At 30.6% G+C, this 22,996-nt stretch overlaps 3 protein-coding genes across 3 annotated transcripts in view; 1 reads left to right on the top strand and 2 right to left on the bottom strand.

Moving 5' to 3' along the window:
* On the bottom strand, positions 1 to 14,605 carry LOC145325515 (uncharacterized). The gene is made up of 7 exons (XM_080168494.1): positions 14,579 to 14,605; positions 13,360 to 13,455; positions 12,104 to 12,163; positions 11,517 to 11,627; positions 7,204 to 7,430; positions 403 to 551; positions 1 to 140 (listed from the first exon to the last, which is right to left on the bottom strand). The coding sequence occupies exons 1-7, from the start codon at positions 14,603 to 14,605 to the stop codon at positions 1 to 3; spliced, it is 810 nt and encodes a 269-aa protein (XP_080024620.1).
* The window catches only part of LOC145326365 (protein-lysine N-methyltransferase SMYD4-like), a 139,241-nt gene that overhangs the window by 17,323 nt on the left and 98,922 nt on the right, over positions 1 to 22,996 (top strand). The window lies entirely within an intron of this gene.
* Positions 11,421 to 22,996, bottom strand: part of LOC145325516 (uncharacterized) — a 27,907-nt gene continuing 16,331 nt past the window's right edge. Inside the window, exons 3-5 of the mRNA XM_080168495.1 lie at positions 13,360 to 13,455; positions 12,104 to 12,163; positions 11,421 to 11,627 (exon numbers count right to left, since the gene is read on the bottom strand). Coding sequence (XP_080024621.1) covers positions 11,421 to 11,627; positions 12,104 to 12,163; positions 13,360 to 13,455 — 363 coding nt within the window. The remainder of the gene's footprint in view (positions 11,628 to 12,103; positions 12,164 to 13,359; positions 13,456 to 22,996) is intronic.

Here is a 22,996-nt window from a genome sequence, read left to right on the forward strand (position 1 = left end):
TTAGTTATGATATAATTCCTGGTTATATGCCATGACATGTTTAAAGTCAGGATTATTGCTTTCAGATTTCCTTAGCGCCAGATCACTTTTAACCCGAGCTTGTAACATCGAGAGCTCACTTTTGGATGGCGGATTTTTACCTAAATAAATTTGACTAGTGTTAAGGAAAAAGAATATCTAAATTTCTTGGTTTATTGGGTACTGGGTAGACAGCGGGTATAAACCCCGCAGGGATAGGATTAGAAAAAAAACTACCCAGCCCATCCATATTTTCAAACTATAAGTAAGTTATGTTTCCTCATTTAATCCAAGGGAATTGAAGTGTTCGTTGCAATGCAAAAAAAATTTAACATCCTTTAAATGATTTGAATTATTAATTTAAGAACTATTATACATACATACCTTGAGCTAATTTAAAAGATTTAACCAATAGATCTGTCCGATCTTTTTTGTTTAATTGCTTAAAAGACTTTTCTTTAGATATTTCATTGAGTTTAGGGTTGACTGATGGTTTTGAGGCATCTTTTTCTACATTTTCTGCGTTACTATGCCTGAAAAATATAAATATTTTAAAAATAAAATCACGAAACCTTTTATTATCACACCCCTTGGGCCGTGTCTATCAATTTATAAATATTTGGATGTTGCAGCAGAATTTCATGTACTCTAATAACGTTATACTTCCCAGTTGGCTAAAATAAATATATCGCTCATCCCTTCCCCTCCTATAAGATGAACGAACTGACCAATGAAGGAGGCCCATATTTAGTTGAAAAAAGATTATATATGACCCTTAAATTTGAATGGGCGGTGTAAAAATGCTAGCTTCGTGCGTATTGTTATTAATCAAAGAAGACTTGAATTTTCAGTATTTGGATTATGTAGGGGGATGGATTCAACCCTCTAACAATAAAATTACACCCCTCTTGCTGTCTGTATTACACCCTCTTGGATTTTGGCTTTATGGCAAAACACGTTGCACGCTACTGCATTTTCCTATTCTGATTTAAAATTTCCTTTCATAAATACTTTCATTCCTAAAGGCCTTTTAATTTTATAGAAAGGGAAATGCTTTGTAGATAAGTGAAGTGGAACTTATAGGTTAGAAAAACAAGGATGACATTTTTTCATATAAGCAGAGCAACTCTTATTGGGATTAAATAAAGATCTAGATAGACCAATATAAATTGAAATACTATATTAAGTTAGTTTTATTAGTAGTTTAATTATACGTTCCTTACAGGCTTTTAAACCATCCCTAGATCAATAAGATGCTTCACAGTATAGAAGAACTGTATGAGTCCAGCGGTTAGAGAAATCTTACAAATAAACTACTTTGAAATTATATGTAAATACATCTCAAAGATCTTTAATAAGACACATAAAATCAAATAAAAGGAGGCTACGCATGTCTAAATGGTATTTGGTCATTGGTCATGCTTTAAATGTTGTGAAATTTATTTCTTCATTTCATACTTTGATGAGTTCAAAAGTCAAAATTCATGATTAATGAAAGATTGTTGAAACACGGATTTTCTACACTTAAGGTTTGTAAGTCTATACGTCGGAAACGAATAGCATTGATAGTAATTAAAGGGTATTAGATCGCCCTATTGATATCACAGCAATCTAAAAAAATGGTAACTCTGATAAAATTTCCTATTTATATAAATTTCATCTCGTTTTAAAGGATTTAAAGTTATTACTTTTAAATCAACTATTAATTTCTTATTTAAATATATACTAAAAATGATTTCTTTACTTTTAATAGAAGGTGAAATCAAATTCTAAATGAGATTCCCAAAATTGTTTGAGATTTAAAATAACATTAATTTTTAGCCTTGGTTAATATAATATTCTGTATGCAATAACAAAATTATCAATTTACCTCACTGTAAGAGTTGGTTATGCTTTGCAGGACAAAAATAATGGTTTTATTTACATTTCACTGACTTCTAAATAGAAGCTTTGTACCCCGCAGGGATTCAAAGGATTGGCAGTCGAAACAAGTGTTTTTTTTCCTTGATAAATAATTACACACAAAAATTTTAATGTCATTGATTGATTAAAAAACTAAAAAATAGGTGTCAGGCTTATTCAAGCTGTCTTTTTTTTAAAAGATACTTTCTATATCTTGATACAAAGTATTAAATTAAATTTCTCATTTTTTTTATTTATTTTAGGTAAGTTTTAACACAGAAATAACGACCAGTACGTAAATTCTAAAGTATTGGATTAATTTCTCCTTGGACAAAAAATTTGAACCTATAAAATGTATTTAAATTTCTATGGTCAACGTTACAGGCGTAATTATTCTTTAATGTTTAAAATCAGTTTGATATCTTTGGATGAAAAAAAAGTATACTGGTGTGATGTCACTATTTTTACTTTTATTGTAATCTATGATACATTTTATCCTGTGATATAAATATGTGTTAAAAAGCAGGAAACATAAAATCATAAATTCTTGTCAATAAACAAGGAAATAATATTTTATAAGCGTCGCGGCTAAATTATTTTTTTTTCAACAGGTGGCTGCGCATATAGGGGGACATTCAATTTTAGTTTTAATGTAAGATGTAAAACATTTTTGAGGATAGAAAACATTTTTTTGTGATTTTTAAGTTTTCGATACACAACCAAAAATCCTACTTTTTTATGAGAATTGATCAATATTTCTGAGTCTAAATATACTGGCAAAATTTTTTGAAAAGTGTAAGAGTGATTTCGCTACTTTTTTTTATTTATAAACTTTCAATAACCAAATGTGAAATTAGGAAAAGAAGTAATCATACTATTTCATGATTTTATCTGATCGATATTTTATGTTTAACAAGTATATCATTGTCCATAGAAGTGTAGTTCAAAATAGAAACCAATTTTTAATTAAAACAAGCAATAAATGAAGCGACTTTAAAATGTAAAATCAAAAAGTGAAAAGGGAACCTATTTAAAGAGATGTCAGTCTGTCTGCAGCAAATATTTCGCCAAACCGCTGGACCGTTTGGCCGTCCCCACAAAGCTTCACATAGCTTCCATAAACACCCCCCCCCCCCCTCTGTTAAGTTACTAAAATGTAATATAAATGAACCTTAGACACATAAAATATATATTCAGTTCAAAAGCTACAAATACAAATTTATTGAATTATTCCTAGAATGTATTCAAAACTGGATTAGAACCAGTTCTTAGCCATACTAATAAAATCATGTATTGCAGACAATTTTCCACGAAAATCAAAATCAAAATATCAAAATTAATATCCCTCGGGGATAATAAAACTGGTTTTAATCTTATAATCTTTCACTTTATTATCTCAGGAAAGCTGTCTACATATAATACGGTGCGATAAATGATTATTCTGATTTGACATTCAATCTTCATTTAAATTTAAATGCTTTCTTCCTCATTTCTTAGATCTAGTTCGATGACATTTAGTTTGTTGTCATGTTTGCCCTTCGAGTTTAGTGGGTATAAAATAGTTTAGAATTAAATGTCAACATCAGGATATACTACAATACAAGGGGTGCTTATACAAACACGACAAAAAAAATAACAATGTCAATTGAATTATTGAAAGATCTTGGATGTTTGTCTGTGTTTCTCTCTGTGTAAATTGTTCATTCATTTTGGTTTAGAATGGTTTTACCTGATTTTAGGAAGGATATTTTATTCCTCCCAAAAGAAATGTGCATAGAAACAATTGACCTCTGTACCTTATATTGTAAAACATTAGCCAGCTATTTTCGCTCTGAGTCAATATTAGTATAAATTTGTTAATTTTATCTTAAAATTTGGTTGTTTTGTCTGGAATGTAATCTAAGAATTTAAGCCTTTAATTAACCACGCCTTGTCATTGCATAGCTATAGACTCGGGGACTAAGCTAAAGAACAACCAAAAGAAAAGTGTTTATATAAACTTTCAAAAAATTCGCAATAAAAGAAAATTTATTATTTTGAAAATTTACATAGATTACTTAAATAAAAGAGTTTCACATAATTAAGCAGCTTGAAAATAAAAGAAAGAGATGTCATGGTAAAATGAACTTTGTGCTATTTAATAATTCATTAGCTGAATAATAATTTAGTATAATGTGTTTTTTATATTGTACATTATATAATAGTTAAGCTTATTATTTTTAATTGTTTAAAGGTTGAGTTATTAAAACAAAATCATCAAATAATTTTATCTAAAACATTTATTTATGTCACATTACTTAAACACTTATGAAAAAGAACTCTGCTCGTTCTTTATCAGAAAAAGTGTTGGAAGGGGTGGGGGGATGGTGGTTGTATAAAAACCACGCCCCAACCAAGTAATGACAATAAAAATAACTTAACAAACAATTAGAGAATTTAAAATGCCAAGGAAATAAAGTGTTATTTTTGCAGACTTTTATCTATTAGTGATAGAATGATGTCTAATGTCTATCTATAAAAATGATTTTGAAGAGCTAATATAACTTGGTTTTTAAGGAAGGAACGATAAAAAAAAGAGAGAGAATTGAGAAAGAAATGGATAGTAGAAAGACAGACAGAGAAAGAGAGAATGACATAGATAGATAGATAGAGAAAGAGAGAATGAGTTAGAGTGAGTTAAAGGGAGAGGGAGATTAAGAGAGAGAGAAAGAGAGTGAAAGAGAGAGAGAGAGAGAGAGAGAGAGAGAGAGAGAGAGAAAGAGAGAATGAGATAGAGAGAGTTAGAGGGAGAGGGAGATAGAGAGAGAGAAAGAGAGAGAGAGAGAGAGAGAGAGAGAGAGAGAGAGAGAGAGAGAGAGAGAGAGAGAGAGAGAGAGAGAGGGAGAATGAGAGAGAGAGAGAAGAGAGAGAGAGAGAGATAAAGACAGAGAAACAGAAAAGAACAAGGAAGAAGAAATATAACTGAAGAAAACATTGTCATGCTTTGCTTTAGAATACAATATAGATTTGTATTCAACAATCACTATGGAGAGGTACAAACATGCACAAACAACAGAAATACAAATTTTAAATCAAATTATTAATAATTAGAAAAGTACTAAGAACAATTATGGATTTGTTCTCCTAAGAGAAATATACCCGTGAAAACTAAACTTGCTTGTTAGTTGATGATTTATATAATTCTGTAAAAAAAATTGCCTAAAATTAATAATCCATCTATCCATAGCCATATTTTTAAATTGATAATTGTTGTGTAAATTTCTTCTTAGTATAGATTTTGACTTTTTCAAGAATTTTTAAGCTACATATATTTTGCACATAAAAACAAGAGTTGTTTTTTTATTCCTGTGTTTTTTTAAACAGCTATAAACTAGTTTACAATCGATATACTGATGTAAAAACGTAATAAAAATAATCTACAAAGAATATTAGAACAGTAAAATAACATTAAAAATCTATCTAAACTTTTTAATACTGGACCTAATATAAGTTAGATTAAATTCCGAAAACGTTTTTTAGTCCACTAGCGGCTGCGCCCCTAACTATTATGTGATTCTGATTTATAAATTGATAGGGAGAATGGTTATTCAAACCAACTTATATTCTATAGTCTTAAAGTAGAAAAGATTGGAATATTTGTAGCATTTTATCAATACGAAATGGTTTGTGCCCATTTTACGACATTAATTAAATGTGTTCACGGTTTTACGTCTAGGGATCTTAAGAGATAAGACAATGGCCAAGAAATTGATGTTCAACCCTACTAGTTTTGAACCAACCAATCGATATTTAACAATTAGTTTATGGGCGAATGAATATGATATTGTGTTAATATAACTTTAGATACCAGAACAATTTATAGGCATCTCCTCCCTGAAAAAAAAAACACATACTAAAAATTTATTGAAGATTGATTTATCATTTGATGTGATATTCCTGTTTCCCTGTATATTTGTAACCACGTAATTGACTAGTGTTGATGAAATATTAAGGAAAGGAAAAACAAGGATGACAACATCCGTGAGTGGTGAAGCTTCTAAATACAAAAAATCATAATAACAGTATTTTTGACATACAGACATATAATGTGAGTTTTTTGGTCAGCAAAATTTTATTTTTCATAACAAAATTCATCAATCTATCTGTAATAACAACCAAGAAATCTTCCATAGAGAAGAAAACATAACCGAATAATCAAGAAGGTTGTTGATTCACAAAATCCTTCAAAATAATCAGCAGTATATCAGTAATAGCAGCCAAGAAAATAACAATTCCTCCATAGACAGACAATCTATAGAGTAGCTTTTCAACTTTTCTAGAAATATTGTAAATTTTAACTCATTAATCTTTCTAAGGCCCCTGAAATCAGTAGCTAAAAGGTCAGGTGTTCATGCAAAGTAACCAAAATATTACACTTCCAATTCTTAATTGCGAAACTTTAGTGATATGTTAGATGAATTTGACTGCCCTCGTTTTTTTCTTCAAATTATTTTATGTTTTTTTTTTTTGGGGGGGGGGGAGGGAAGGTCATTCCAATATTTGAAAGCTAATTTTAGATTTGCTAGGTCAATTGAAAAATAGAAGAATCTTGTAGGGTTAGTGCTCCCGAAAGGGCAATAAACACGCGTTTAAAATTATGAAATAAGGAGGGTTGTTTTCTGTGGTCAACTTATAGAACCTATATTAGGCAATTTCTAACATATGCTATTTCTACTTTTCTAGCTTTAATACAGAAACACTAGCATTGAAATGTATGATTTTAGTAGTAGGAGATATATCATCGGCCATTTGGTCATTTAAACATACTATTAGGCCATTAATACCAAATATTTGATAAGATAAATAATACATTTTCTATTTCTTTATAGAAATTTTACTAATACATATTAAATTTTTAAAATTACTTTTTATGAAAATTAGTAGTAAAGGCACTTGTAGATTTAATTCTGTTGTGATCATAATTGATCTTGTTAGAGACATTTTAAATCAGTTCATTTATTTAATAAAGTCTTGGTAAGATTTCTTTATAGATACTTACTAAACGCAATTTTCACCAATGGTCAATCACGTAAGGTTTTGAGTATAGTTTTATTTTCAAAGTTATCCGTACGCTATTGGTTTGTACAATTCAATCAAGATTTGATAAATCTCCCAATAGTTTTTTTAAGCCAATAAATGAATACCTGTTTAAAAATTTTGAGGGACAAGTATCATTTACAATTCAAAGTCCACACCCTCTTGATTTAAAATATGTTCTAATGTCGAATTGAATTTAATAATTACCTTATCCCTTGAATTATGCTTGATTTATCATTAGTATCAAAAGTATCAGTAGTTTCTTTTTCACTGTTCTTGAGATCTGAAAGACTATCTTTACTATCACCAATCACTTCTTTATCAATAACTTTGTCAGTAGAGTCTTTAATTAAATGAATATTATCACTGTTATTTTCAATAATGCCTTTATTGTTATTATCTTGGATAGGTAGAGTGTCTCCTTCATCTTTGGCCTGTATGTATATTTATGAAAACTTTATTAAAAGTAATGTGTTGTAATGGATATATTATCACTTACATGTAAGTAAAGAATGTCGCTCAAAAAGAATTCTGACGTCATATAAATGAAGGATGAGGAGATGAGGAGTGGGAAAGAAACCCCCCAAAAAAGAGATAGATAATCCCTCAATTTTATGACGTCACATGCTGATTTTTTGAGCGATTTATTTCATTCACCTATTATATGGATCTTACGCCAGATTTTCATGCTCTCTAATAAAGTGAAACAAGCAGCGGGCTAAAATAACGAATCCCCCGCCCCTTTAATCAAACCCCCTCCCATCCTACTGGATGAACGAAGTAACCAATAAATGAGTTCCACGTTAGCAAGCTAAATTGACGTTATTCTCCATCCATTTCTGTCATTTCTACGAATTGTGCATGGAAATAAAATAAAAATACCCTCACTTAATTAAATTTAGATATATTATTTTTAAATTTCTGTTTGAATTTTTCCATTGTATACAAACAGAAAGAAAACTTATAATTAAGTAGATATCAATAATGATTACATTTCATTAAGTGCATCTACTTAATACATTTTTATTATAGAGAACTAGAAAAAGAAACAAGGACCACTTTGTCTTATAGTAGTAAAGTTGTTTAAAATAATCAAGAAAATAAAAATAAAAAGAGATTTACTCTCAGTTAAGGATATTATGAATAATTCTGTATTAAATTAAATTAAAAGGGGAAAATGCAGGGATCTTAAGGTATAAGACAATTGCTTACAAATTGATGTACATTGTACAATATTCCCAATTATGATACACAAAATTAACCCTTCTGAAGGTTATAATTAGTGGTTGAAACGTTAGAAAACTTAATAAACCAACCAATCAGAATTTACTAAAAGTCTCCTAAGCCACCGAATAAGAAAACGTTATCGTAAAACTTTGGGGACTAGTGTAATAAACAGTCCAATGTCCCCTCCCTCCCTGGGAAAATGAATACAAATAAACAAGATATAAGGAAACAGAGACGGAATGTAAGACAAATGGACAATCAACAAGTATAGAGTTACCAGTTTACAAAGTACTCCATTCTAAATACTCCATTGGCTTTCCCTGTCAATTTTCTAGTTGACTAGAGTTTAAAATTCATGTTGTCATACCCTATTGGATTATATTGCCATTACGGACAAGGATAAGAATTATGCAAAACAAAAAGTAAAATAGGACAACATATTTTTAATCCTTATAATAAAGTAACAGAATCTGTGTGTTCTTCTTTACAGGGTAGCTTCTCATAAGTCCGGAAAAGTTTTATAAATATTTGGATTGAGGGTACCACCACCCTCCCCCAAGAGAAACCGACCCTATGAAAATAATTTAACCCCCCCCCCCCCCAAAAAAAAAATGTCTTTTTAAAACTAAAATTGAAAGTGGGGGGCTCGACTATCCCCCCCTCTCAAGGGCACCTTTAGGCCTATATCTACGTAGCCGCTTTTCATTATTTAAAGCAGCGAATAGCGAAGCTCCCCGACAACTCACCACCATGTCTGTCTATTTGTTGGATAAAAGTTATTTTTATTTACACAGCTGTTATCACACATAGACTTATAGAGTTTTCCAATAACCAATGAGTATCTTTTATATAACTTACTTTGTTCATCTGTCCGTCCATTATGCTATTATTGAGATATAATGCCATAACATAAAAATTGATTTTCTCGGCTGCTTTTATGGATAGATGTCTGTAATTTTATGTGAACCTTTTAAAGACTTTCAGTAGACCACTTTAATATTTTCCCTCTGATTAAATTTTTAAAAGCGAAGCTTTTCTATAATTAGTGTAGGTCCGTACGTCCGTCCGTCCGTCACAGAGAGTTAGCTCTTTTCGTTAATTTAAACAGGTTAGAATTGTCTTATCGACTTCAAACTTTGCATGATGATTTTAAACATATTGATTTTTAGCTTTTTGACAGCAAATTTTGTATGTTAGAATTATCCGATTCTTCTGATTTTTGAAAACTGATTCCTAGTACAACAAAGTACAATGTTACAAGCGAAGCATGTAACATCCTTCCATTTCAGAGCTTCGCTTTTATGGATGTTGTCATCCTTGTTTTATATACTAATCCCTGGTTTTGCATGCCTTATTAAACAAATAATGCTTATGTATAACTATTAAATTTGTCTATCTTGAATAGCAGGTGGAAAAATCATATTTTGGCTAGGACAGACGGACAGACGGACAGACGTACAGGAATAAACATAGAGTATAAATAATTTTATCTTGTTTGTTTATTCAGCAATCATCATGTTTTAGATTTGATCAAAAACAAGAATGAAACATGCATAAATAGCATAGGTAAAATTTTAGTTACAAAAGGGTCTTTCTAAAAGAACGATTAGGGCCCGGATAAAGTATTTTGGACAATAAATCTTTATATCAAAGATCATATATAAATATGCAAGTGGCTTTGTTTTAAGTCTGCGGCCCCCCCCCCCTCCATTCATTTTTGTTTCGCAAATAAAATAAATAATTTTTTGGTTGAGTTTATTTTGTTGTTGATGGAATATCGCTATTCCCCGTACAAAGTTGCCACGAACATTCCCTGGACAATTATTAAACTTTTTTTATAGCATAGTAATTGTTTAGTAGCTGCGCTACTACTGGAAAAACAAATATGCAATGATTGTTTTCGTTTTAAAATATTCCTGTCATCATTTCAACTTAAGGTGTTCACATGATATTACTAATATTTTTAGTAACAAATCTGCAATACAATTGACTAATAACACACTTACTCGTAACATGATTGAGTTTGAAATATGCTCCTAAAATTTTGTATCTTTATTGCGACCTATGTTTTCTGCTGTTTTAACAAAAACATTCCCATTACCGACCTCTATAGGTGTTTAATTGCAATATTACTTTTTATTTCAACAGTGAGCAATCAGATTTTATCTCACATCTAGTTTTTGTGGATTTATCAAGATAGAAAAGAATCGTATTGTTAACCAAAGTTTCAATTTTAAAATTTAAAGCATGTATTGTAAATCTGTAAAACTGTCTACTTTGTCTTTTAATATGTCTTCATGTTTATCTGTATCAATATTCTAATCTGTTGTGTTTGTCCATTTATTGGTGTGTTTGTCCATCTATAGATGTGTTTGACTGTCTGGCTATCTATCTATAGACAGAATAACTTTGATTATCTCAGTGTACATACGATTTTTAAAAGCGAAGCTTTTCTATAATTAGGGTCGGTCCGTCCGTCCGTCCGTACGTCCTTCCGTCCGTCCGTCCGAGATAGTTAGCTTTTATTCGTTAATTTAAGCATGTTAGAATTGTCCTATCGATTTCAAACTTTGCATGGTGATTTCTGTAGTAGTTAGGTACGATTTAGAAAGCGTAGCAACTCTATAATCATTACCAAAATGTCCGTACGTCCATTTTAAACATGTTGATTTTTTTACTTTTTTAAATAGCTTTTTTCGTTAATTTAGGCATGTTAGAATTGTCCTATCGATTTCAAATTTTGCATGGTAATTCCTGTAATAGTTAGGTACGATTTAGAAAGCGTATCAACTCTATAATCATTACCAGTATGTCCGTACGTCCATTTTAAACATGTTGATTTTTCTACTTTTTTAACAACAAATTTTTATATGATCTAATTATCCGTTTGATCTGATATTTGGTATTTTGATTCCTGGGACAACAAAGAACAATATTTTAAGCGAAGCAACTCTATAATCAAGCCCTAAAGATGTAAGTATGTCCATAAACATTATCCTGTATCAAGCAGTTTTTCAACAAATTGTCTTACAATTTTGCTTCGAATCTTATACTTTTATATTCTGATTATTCAGTTCAGACACTATACAAGTATTAATGTCCGTTTGTCCTACCGTTTCAGTGCTTCGCTTTTATGGATGTTGTCATCCTTGTTTTGTTTGTATCTATGTCTGTATTTTTTCTGTCTTATGAAGTTTTCATTCCTGAATTAAATTATTATCAGAATTGAGACTTGAAATAATTTCTTCATCTATCTTATTATATGCTTTGGTTGTACTACTTTCTTCTTGTACATTTGTACTGCTCACTATATCTTGCGGTACATCTGTACTACTGTCAACATCTTGCAGTACATCTGTACTGTCAGTAACATCTTGTATGTCTGTGCTACTCTTCAAAACATCCTGAAAAAGAAAACTTATTAACTTGGTTACTCTAAAGTTGTTGTCTGTTGGTCAGTCTATAATTCTAATTGTCAACAATGTACAAAAACAGGAGAAAATACCAACTTCTCTGCTGTCATAATAGAAGCATTCTGACATTAACATGTATGAAAAAGGGGAATATGGACACAATCAATCATTACTCTATCTGAAAAAGCAGCTGAGAAAATCTCATTATATTGTAAGGTGACTCGGCATTAAATTATTTGGTTAAAAAAATACTATAATTAAAGGACCTTATCTTTTTTGTCGGCTAAAAATTTTAGAGTATATTTTTATCTAACTTTGATCAGATGGCTCAAACTATCAAAGTCCAAGCTTTCCAATCAATAATTTTTATCTACAGTAGGTGTTACTTTGTTTATCATAAAGATTTATATGAATTTGTCGCCAATTGGTCTTTCCATATCTAACTTAATTTCATAATATTTTGATACCTGAATGAAAGGTTCTGGGTTTGGTGTGTTGATGATATCTGAAGCAGATGTAAAAGGATCCTAGAAAAATTTTAGATATCAGATTCATATTAGAATTATTATTTTGCCTGTATTCTTAGTAGCAAAGCTATCCTATAACTCAATTCAATTTATTTATATGTCCATCTAACTATGTCTGTTTTGTCCTAGAGGTTTGTGGGAAGGGCGAGTAAGTCAACCCCTGCCTTTTTTTTCAATTTTAGTTTTAAAAAGAAGGAGAAAAAAAGAATATTGGGGGTGTCCTTTTTTTCTAGAGGTGATTTCTCTTGGGAGGACACCCTCCCCCAAAATGGCTATAAACTTGCCATGGACTTAGGGTTACTAGGATACTAGAAGAATCATATCAGTATAGCAATTAGCGAGATTCTTCGGTACAGACATAAAGACAGACATTATGTTAATTTTCTACAAGGACATATCTGTGTAGTCTTAGGATTTATGAGTATATCCTCTACATCTTGAAATTATACCTGTGTTGTCCTAGGATCTCTAAGTATATCCACTACATCTAGAAATCCTTCTCTACTCTCTCCAACCAACAAATCATAATTATACCTGTGTAGTCCTAGGGTCTCTAAGTATATCCTCTACATCTAGAAATCCTTCTCTACTCTCTCCAACCAACCAATCATAATTATACCTGTGTAGTCCTAGGATCTCTAAGTATATCCTCTACATCTAGAAATTATACCTGTGTAGTCCTAGGATCTCACAGAATATCCTCAACATCTAGAAATCCTTCTCTACTCTCTCCAACCAACCAATCATAATTATACCTGTGTTGTCCTAGGATCTCTAAGTATATCCTCTACATCTAGAAATTATACCTGTGTAGTCTTAGGATCTCACAGAATATCCTCTACATCTAGAAATCCTTCTCTACTCTCTCCAACCAACCAATCATAATTATACCTGTGTTGTCCTAGGATCTCTCAGAATATCCTCTACATCTAGAAATCCTTCTCTACTCTCTCTAACCAACCAATCATAATTATACCTGTGTAGTCCTAGGATCTCTCAGAATATCCTCTACATCTAGAAATCCTTCTCTACTCTCTCCAACCAACCAATCATAATTATACCTGTGTAGTCCTAGGATCTCTCAGAATATCCTCTACATCTAGAAATCCTTCTCTACTCTCTCCAACCAACCAATCATAATTATACCTGTGTAGTCCTAGGATCTCTGATTATATCCCCATATCTAGAAATTATACCTGTGTTGTCCTAGGATCTCTAAGTATATCCTCTACATCTAGAAATCCTTCTCTACTCTCTCCAACCAACCAATCATCCGCCAATGGTGTTTGATCCTGAAAAAATAAATCTGTTATATAATTTTCTATAAAAAATATTAGGATAATATTCATAAAAAAATCTTATAATATTATGGTCAAGTATTAGGGATGGAGGAGACATTGGGCTGTTTATTACACTGGTCACCAAAGCTTTATAATTAAGTTTTCTTATTCGTTAGGTCAACAACTTTGACGACTTTTATTAAATTTTGATTGGTTGGTTCATAAAGTTGAGTGTCCAAAAGTTTCAACCATTAATTGTAATCTATATAAAGTTTTATTTTGTGTATGATCATTGGTGATGTACATCAATTTCTCTGCTATTGTCTTATCCCTGGTCAAATATAGTAAGTTTGATAATTTATATGACTATTTGAATATTTAGTAATGCACTTTTATTATACATTTAAACAAGGATGTCTTTGTCTAAAGGTCCCCAGTATGGTAGTATACATTTTTTTCTAATTACTATTGATATATCATAATCTAGAAAATATATTATAGGACCTCGCGATTGGGTCATATTCAAATAAAAAACATGGCAATAAAGAAAATTCTTCCAGAATTATATCCCCTAATCGATAAAAAATTGTTTCAAATTCCCTTTTCAATGATTAACTCATGGGGCCTTTAATGTAGATAGGTATGGCAAAACATATTTAAAAGTGATACCAAATATCTCACAAACGCTGTTTACAATATTTCTTGATATCGATTAGTGTGTAATATTTTACTAGATAATATTCGAAATTATAGTAAGGGAAGCGAATAGTTATATAAAAGTAACGCAGCTAAAATTTGCATTTGTTAAACTAAGCGCAAAGCAGCAATTAGATTTTTTTTATTTATTTGTAATTCATAACACAGATTTGAAATAGGTGACGAAGATATTGGGGAAAAAAAAGATTTTTATAGTTTTCCATTAAGGTAGTTAAGCATAATATTTAATAATTAGCGGTTATGCATATAGAGGCCTATAAAAGTACATGAGGTTGGGAGAGATGATGTTGACCCCCACCCTCCCCCACGATTTCTATTTTAGATTTAAAAATAAAAATTTAGATAGTATGGGTCATTTTGTTTTGGGGGCGATTTCTCTTGGGAGGTTGGTGGTACACTCCCACAAAAAGTTATATACCTTGCCAGGATCTATGAGAAGCTTCATTGTAATGAAAAACCAGTTCAGCGGTTAGCGAGATCCTTCGGCACACAAACACACACACAGACAGACACAAAGACATCGTGTTACTTTTATATAAGAATATTGTAATGCTCAGCTATATTTTTTTGCTTTTTGTGACAATAAAAATTATTTCGAATTATAAAATCTTTGATAATTTTTATCATATCTGTTAAAACTAAACATTCTAATTAATGAAACAAATGTTATTAATTGCATAAACGCATAAAACATTATTCTTTAATTTAAAAACATGCTATTTCAATATTGCATACATATGCGTACAGAAGGGGGTTTTAACGCCCCTATTAAAATTAAAATTTGGAGTAACTGCCTTCCCCACTTAAGGTCAACACTCCCCTGAAAAAACCCTTTGCACGACACTTATTGCAGATATTTCTATATTACAAAAACAGTTTGTTCAGTAGACCTAGCTTCCTTTCCTATCAAGGGTTCGGCGGCCGAGCGTCAGCCGCGACTAAACTTCAAATTTAAACCCGCTTGGATGCTTGGAAAAAAAATTTAAATAAGGGGATTGTCATATTTGAGTCAGGTTTAAACTTCCAGTTGATTTTTAAAATTGTAAAATGTTTTTTTCCCCTGAGGTTTACATGCGGCTGACAAGCCCTGCATTTTACACTCAATTCATTCACGTTCATAGAAAGACAATAATTGATAATTATATTAAAATAAAAAAGTGAAGAAAAGTTGCTTTGTTGGACATATTTCTTGATTTTATTTTCTTATTTATGCATTAATGAAATTAGACGTACTTGTATCTTTGTAATTACGAAAAGAAACAATTTACTTTCCTTATACTTTATAAACAAGATTATGTCATTGGTAGTCTGAAGTCATTATAATAGGACAAGATAACTAAAATCTTTCTTCAATCTAGCTATAAGTTTTATTCTACCAAAGACAAAAGTTGTTTGTCATAATTTAGAGGAAGATTTATTTATTGTCCATAGTCCTATCCCTGCTATACCTGGGCTATAATGCAAAAAGTTGGTATAATGTTAATATATGCAAATATTAGATAATCAGGAAGAACTTGGCAAAAAAGATTTGCACATCTGGAATAGAGATTATTTTACTCTAAAAAACATAATCTTAGAATAGCAGGATGTCCGTCTGTATGTCTATAGTGAAGGATATCGTTAACCGATGAACCGATATTGATTATTTTTATTTACAACAAATTGATCTAATTGAAAAAAAGCAAAAATGTATTTTCATGTTATTTTTTATAGTGCATAATCAGGGAAGTCATAATTTATGATATCATTAGCAAGATTAATTACCTATAAACTTAATTATCAAACAAACAAGAGTTATTAAAGACCAAAGATTAGTAGCTGATTTTTATAATTAAATAAGGAAGAACATATAATCATTTGAAGAAAAGTTTATGATATAAATTTTAAGGTCTTTCATAGAGTGATATTTATTATATTAAAGTAAAACACTAGAGAGGGAAAGGGTTAAATAACTGTATCTTCACATCGCACTAGCCCTGTGCTGTCTTACAATTGGGTCATTGAAAATCAACCAATGGTGTGGTGTGTATTGACACAGCCAAGTAGAAGAAAATAATTTGGTAGCAGACGAATAAGGTCATTGGAGATGCTATGCGTTAAAAATGCTTTTTGTTAAAAGCAACATAAATTAAAATCAAGATTTAATTTTTTATGTTGTTTTTTATTGTCAAAAGGAAATAAGTGAAAAACAGCAGAACTGAAATACTCCATAATGTTCAAATAAATTAAGTAAAATATTTTCAAAATTTGCATAATATTAATAGGTTAGTGGGTTTTAAAGCACAATTAAAAAACAATTAACCTACAGACAATAGGTTAAACGTAAAATTGTAGAATAGCTTCGCTCCAAATCGCTCATCTGCTTGAACGTAACTGTCTGGCACGACTGTTAATTTATTATTCAAAATTACAACCTATGTTTCCTATGCAAAAATATGCATGGATATGGGGACGGGTCAATGGAAAATAAAATAATCATCTTCAAAAAAAACCTGTCTATGATTTTAAAGGCAAGTTAAGATTTATTTTTTTTATTTGGTGACGACAAAGCCCATATTTTCCTGTTGTGACGTCATAAATTTCGGGATAGGAGAAGGAAAGGGGGGAAAAATCTCTTCAAAGAAGATGGGAGAAATGGGGCTTTCTTTTCCCTTTTTCTCTATGACGCCACAACAGGACAATATGGGCTTTGTCATTTAGCAAATATAATTTATTTTGATTTTTTGTAAAAAGACTTAAAATAGTTTAACTTAAAATGAATGGAATCAATAAACAATCTATAATACAAAGTAAAACGATGTCTGTCTGTCCGTCTGTCTGTCCGTCCGTCCCTTAAGATCTCGGTAACCACTGAACCGATTGGATTCTACTCTTCGGGGTATATACCTATTGGTCCTGTGGTGGTTTTAAGCTATTTTCTTGGGGGGTGGGACACCCCCAACCCCCCCAAAAACAAAAAAAATCCCCCCCCCCCTTTTTTTTTTTGATGATATACAGTTTGAAGAAGATGAGGATCCAAATTTTTTTTTTTTTTATGTATAATTGATATACAGTTTGAAGAAGATGAGGATCCAAATTTTTTTTTTTTTGATGTATAATTATAATATGATGAAGATGAAGATCCACCACATGTACTACCTTATTTTTTTAATTACCTCTTGGGGCAAAGCCCCTAGAGGCTAGGGGCGAAGCCGCTAGTAGTCTATATTGTAATATTTAAAGTGTCAGGCTTTCAATATGATTTCTTTATTTAGTTTCTGTGTAAGTACTGGTTGAAGATCGGTCGGTTTGCTGATAAAAATGCATTAGTAAATAACACCAAAGCAACACACAGACAGACTTATTTCATATGCATACTTTTTGCGTATAACAGCAGACAAAGACAGGGACAGTTGTTGAGGTACTTGAATTACATTAAATGTGTGCATTTTTGGTTAGACCTATCCTCTTTTATTCCTTATTCTTATCTAAAATCTTGTTTACAAATTCTAAAATCTAAGTAACATTGACCTGCTGATGCCAGGTGTCCTACTTTCATTCAACTAAGTAAATGAAGCCTAGCAATTAGATGTATGCAAAAATTATCAATTATCATAGAAAAGTTATGTCTGTTTAGTATAGTGCATAATTTCATCAAGGACATCCAAGCCTTTTTTAAAGAGAGGGGAAGCCATTGTACATCAATAATTTCAATGGAATAAAACCATTGAATATATGTCCGTGTTGTTAGCATTGTTTGCATAATTGCATAGTTGGGATCAAACTTATAACCTGTAACGTTTTACTAAACAAGATGATTAAGTTCAATACCAGCGAAGCTTGAACAAGTTAGCAGTCTGAAAGTTAAATATCAAAGCTAAGTAGCAACAATTTTGAAATCTTCAGCCACAACAGCTAAAAACGCAGTTATTCGTCCAAAATTCTGCGTAGCCGAGCAGCATAAAATAGGCAACTACCGATCCCCGAAAATTTTGGCTTATTCAATAAATTTTTACTAAAATAAGCAGAGATCCTGAAACTTGTATTTTCATAAATCTATTTCACTTTCTAAAGCTTTCTCTAATTTAAAGTTATCATCCTTGTTTTCCTTATAGTAAAAGAGTTATCATTTGTTATTTCATAGAGAAATCAATAATGAATGATTATTAAAATTTTAATTGATGTCTGATGGCTACACTCACTATTTACTAATTAGCAAGAATTGCGTAGCTGTGCGAAATTTAATGTATAGGCCGTTCTTATGCTGTGTCAAGATAGTATTGGGTTTAAGCAGGAACCTTAAAGGATAAAACAATAGAAGAAAACAGGAGCAAACCAGAAATTTTTATAAACAAAATTAGCTATTCTCCAAATTATAATTATTGGTGGAAACGTATTGGCACTGCTTATTCGTAAATGTTCCCTTCCTCCAGGGTTTAAAACAGGACAAACAACTTTAATTTGCTTATTTGTTAGAAGAGGTGAGGCAGTCATTAGTAAGGAAAGCGTACACTTACATAGAATGTACGCATCTAAAAAGTTTTTTTTATTTTCATACATTCTGTCTGTTCTAACTTTGATTTTTAATTTATGCTTTAGTATTTAGTAAAAGAAGTTCATGCAACATTTTGTCAAATTTCTCTACCATATACACAACAAGGATGATAAATACCATTAATTAAAAACAATGTGGACCTTTCCACAGGGAGGGTGGCTACATTTTGTTGTTCGTTACACTATCTTTATAATAACGTTTTATTATTCGTTTGCTCAATAACTTTGGTAACTCTTTGATTGAATTTGTTTGGTTGGTTCATTAAGGTGAGTGCCAAAACATTTGTAATGTAAAAAAAGTTATAAACCTTTCCTGTATCTTTAAAAAGGAGCCTTTATGTAAATGATAACCATATCGGTACTGCATACACACACTCTGATACAGACTGAAGACAGGCATCCTGTTACTTTTATATAAGGACAAACATACCAGCTTTTCATGGTAACTTTTTTTTATTTTCTTGCTAATTAGTATTTTATACTTGCATAATTTTTTCATTATAGGTAAGTGACATTGGAGAGAAAATATTAAACGTCTGAAAGTTTAACAGTACGGTAAGTGTAGACATCACTATAACATAATTATAGGGATGCTTCGCATTAAGAAAATATTTTGAAAACAATAGACAATTTTACAATTAAAATCCTTGACCGAAACATTGTAATTTTAATCAGGGAAATATGATAATTAAATCAAATTGTTTTTTAATCAAAATATAAAACTGTTATGAAATATATATCTTTTAAATTCCTAAATAACCTAATATTTATCAAAGAATGGATAAAACCTTTAATATAATTCCACTTGTTCGCTTTTGTATGTTTTTTTTGGCATTGTATCTAAACTTAAAGATGTTACAAAACCTTCTCTATAAAATTTTGATAAAAATTAAAAACTAAAATAAAAACTTTGATTTCGTAGTCTTTGATAAAACCGTTTTATTTTTTATTCATAAAAAGATAATAAAAGCCTTGCATGATCTAAATAAATAATAATCGTAGTTTAAAATTTGTGTCTCTTTAAACTATTCCTCTATCCCTTAATTTGAATACACACACACACATAATCACATATGCCAATCATAACAAGAAATTCTATGATGCGAATTTTAAAATGGCAGACAAAAAGTATTGCAAAATTATTTAATTTAACATTTTATACCGGTAAATATTTAGAAAATGTTTAAGGATTTTACGTTTAAACAAATTTTTGAGCGATTTTGACCATGAAAAGAAGTGTTTATATTGTAAGAATGTAATCAGTTATTGGCATTTTAACTTTGTGCTCAAAATAAGCTTAGAATTTTCGCTTCTAGCTTGTGTAATTTAATACTGAAATTTTTGATATGAGGACTAGAAAAAATTCGAAGATGTTCAACTCCCTAAAATGTCATTTAAGATGCCCATAACTTTTTTGTATTTGAAGCTGGAGGCTTTAAAATTGGGGTATTGGGTCTACTTGTCCCTTGTGACAGTCTTTCAGCAGTTAGAGCTATGTGTTTTTCTGCAGGTTTCCTTTTACCGCGGCTTAAGTTATGAAAACGACTGTTATGTAAAAATTTTAACATAAAAGTATGTTATTTAAATTTCATAAATTTCTCAATACTTAACCAAATATGTAATTAACATCGTTTAATTTACGCTGTGGTATTTTTAGATGTAATTATTGTAATCTTCCTTTGATAGCAAAGCAAGTATTTAAATTCTACGTGTTGGTTGGTCCTTATGACTGGATTGTGAAAATTCATTAAAACATCAATTATGAATAGAATTTTTACCCCAAAGTCAAAAATATTGGAATAAGGAGGTAACTTTAGTAAGTTTGTTAAAATTCAAAGGTAAATTCAGACATTTTGAGAGTTAGTATATCTCCTACCCAATTTCTTAAAATCTTGACATTCATCGTATCAGGGTATACAATTTGGGCTTTTTCAAGGGAGGTTTTTATAGAATACAATTTATAAAAAAAAAACTTTGGCTACCAAATTTAACCCTAATACCTCCGTAATAGGACGTCCGATAGGAAGGGGCGATTGAAAATGTTTTTTGAACGTTTTGCTTAAACTTTTTGTTAAACGTTTTAATAAATTAACAAATTACCTTATTTCAGATACTAATTTTTGAACATGCACAAGGCTACTTATTTTTTCATTATGTTTTTAAGGAAGAAAATTTTTAAAAGAATATAGACAGACATACTAAAAAATTATATAATGTCATAAACCTTTATCATATAGTTTTAAATCTTTCCAGGACCTATTACATGCTACATTGTAAAGGAGAACTATATTGGTGCAGTTGTTTCAGAGATCCTTCGGTACAGACAGACAGGTAGACACACGTACACACAGAATCAGATCCTTTTACTTTTATAAAAGAAAGATATATGATGATTCCATTTAAACAAATAACATATACAAAACATACGCAATTTTTTCTACACTTCACCTTGGTACAACTTTTTATATTATGCGAAGGTGAAGATAAATTCACTCACCATTTACTTATGTCTACTTCTAATCTTGTATACATGTATTGTACTTGGTACGTGATTAGACTTATCAACTGCTAGACCAAACTAATTTTAAAAATTGGTAATTTTCCATCATTTTGACAAAATTATCTGACGGCTTTTCATATTAACATAGTATGAACTTGACATAATTTCATATATTTTAAATATAACGAAAATAGAACAGCAAAAATAAAAGGTTAAAGACGGTTTAGCTATCTCAGCTATGTTAGATACAGAAAAGGGTGTTGAGAGGAATGAGAACAATGTCTGTATAACACCTACTCCCCTACACCTATTCGTTTTTTGTTTAGGGGTGGGACTGGGGGGTGTCAATTTATCTGTATTCTGGCAAAACCCTGTTCATGAAACTGAAAGAGGAGAGTGCATTTGAAATACAAGCTGCAAAGCTATTTAGGGAGAACAAATGGCTCTGAAGGCTAAGATAGACGGGTCTAGCTGTAAATTATCTTTGGATTGGAAGGACTGATTGAGGGAGTATTGAGAGGGCTGACCAACGAATGGACATATACGTAGATTGTAAAGTTGTTGCGCTCCTATTAATTGTGACATATAAGTTAGTAAATTTAGTTTGTGTTGATGAAGGTGAAGCGTAATTAACCCCTTTACAAAATATTCCCATGCAGTAAAATAAACAATCTCTTTATTATAAAATTTTATAAGCAAGAGACAATTTTGACAAAAAAAAACTTGACAAAATACCATCGTGTGATAAAGAAAGTAGCAAGGCGATTTTGTCTGTAGCTTAAGATTTCAAAAAATACTGAAACAATTGCGTTCTCCATTTTAGAGAAGCTTCGCCTGGGACCCGGAATGGTTTTGGGCTGTTTCATTTATTAAGTCATTAGATGGTTTTAGCTATTTTGCTTGCTCTGCCCCTTTAATGCAGATCTCCTAGATGCTAGAGGCGCAACTACAAGGACACAATAAAGTACCATATAAAAGTGTACATATATAATAAGAACAGAGATTATAACATCCATAAAAGTAAAGATCTAAAATTAGGATTGCCACTATCAATTAAAATCTAGCAACTCTTTATCATTATGGGCTAGAAGTATTGCAACTTTTTTTGGCTAATTTTGAAGCTTCGTTTTTAAGGATATTGTCATCTTTGTTATGACTTGATTTGTGAAAATTGGAGCATATTAAGCTAACAACTTAATTTTAGTATTTAATTAACAAGATTATGAGTAATTAGCTAATTTTTGTTGTGCTAATTAATAATTTAGATAACTATAAAAAAAAACAAGGTTGATAACATCCATAATCTAGGGAAATGTTCTCTAAAATTTTCAAACATTCATACAAATGGATTTAAAAAATTAAAGAAGCTATGCAAAAATGAATGTGAACTACAGTACAAATCTTTGAATAGGATAAAAAAAGATAAGGTTGAGAGAAAAATCTTCGAAAATTATTTTCAATGATTGTACTCTACTCTGCATGGACTGCTAATTGTACTGATTTCCAAATAGTGTACAATAGTGTAGTAAATGTACATATCTTGAAGATAAACCAAGCAGTCGGGAAAAATAATATCGATCTTTGATCTTCTACTGAAAGAAAAGGAAACTTGGTCTTTTCATCAACAAAACATTTAAAATATAAAAGAAGGATATCTTTTGTTTTATTTTCAATTCATGTTTTCATTTATTTTGTTACATTTTATTTGAATAGAATGTATTTTTTCCCTTTTAAGTTTCCCAATAAGCTTTTTTTTAAATATCCTATATAAGCCTAATATGCTAAAGCCTAGGTCCTTATAAA

The sequence above is a fragment of the Acartia tonsa genome, chromosome 8 (assembly GCF_053477335.1).
Source record: "Acartia tonsa isolate MP-2025a chromosome 8, ASM5347733v1, whole genome shotgun sequence".
In the NCBI taxonomy this organism is placed as follows: Eukaryota; Metazoa; Arthropoda; class Copepoda; order Calanoida; family Acartiidae; genus Acartia; species Acartia tonsa.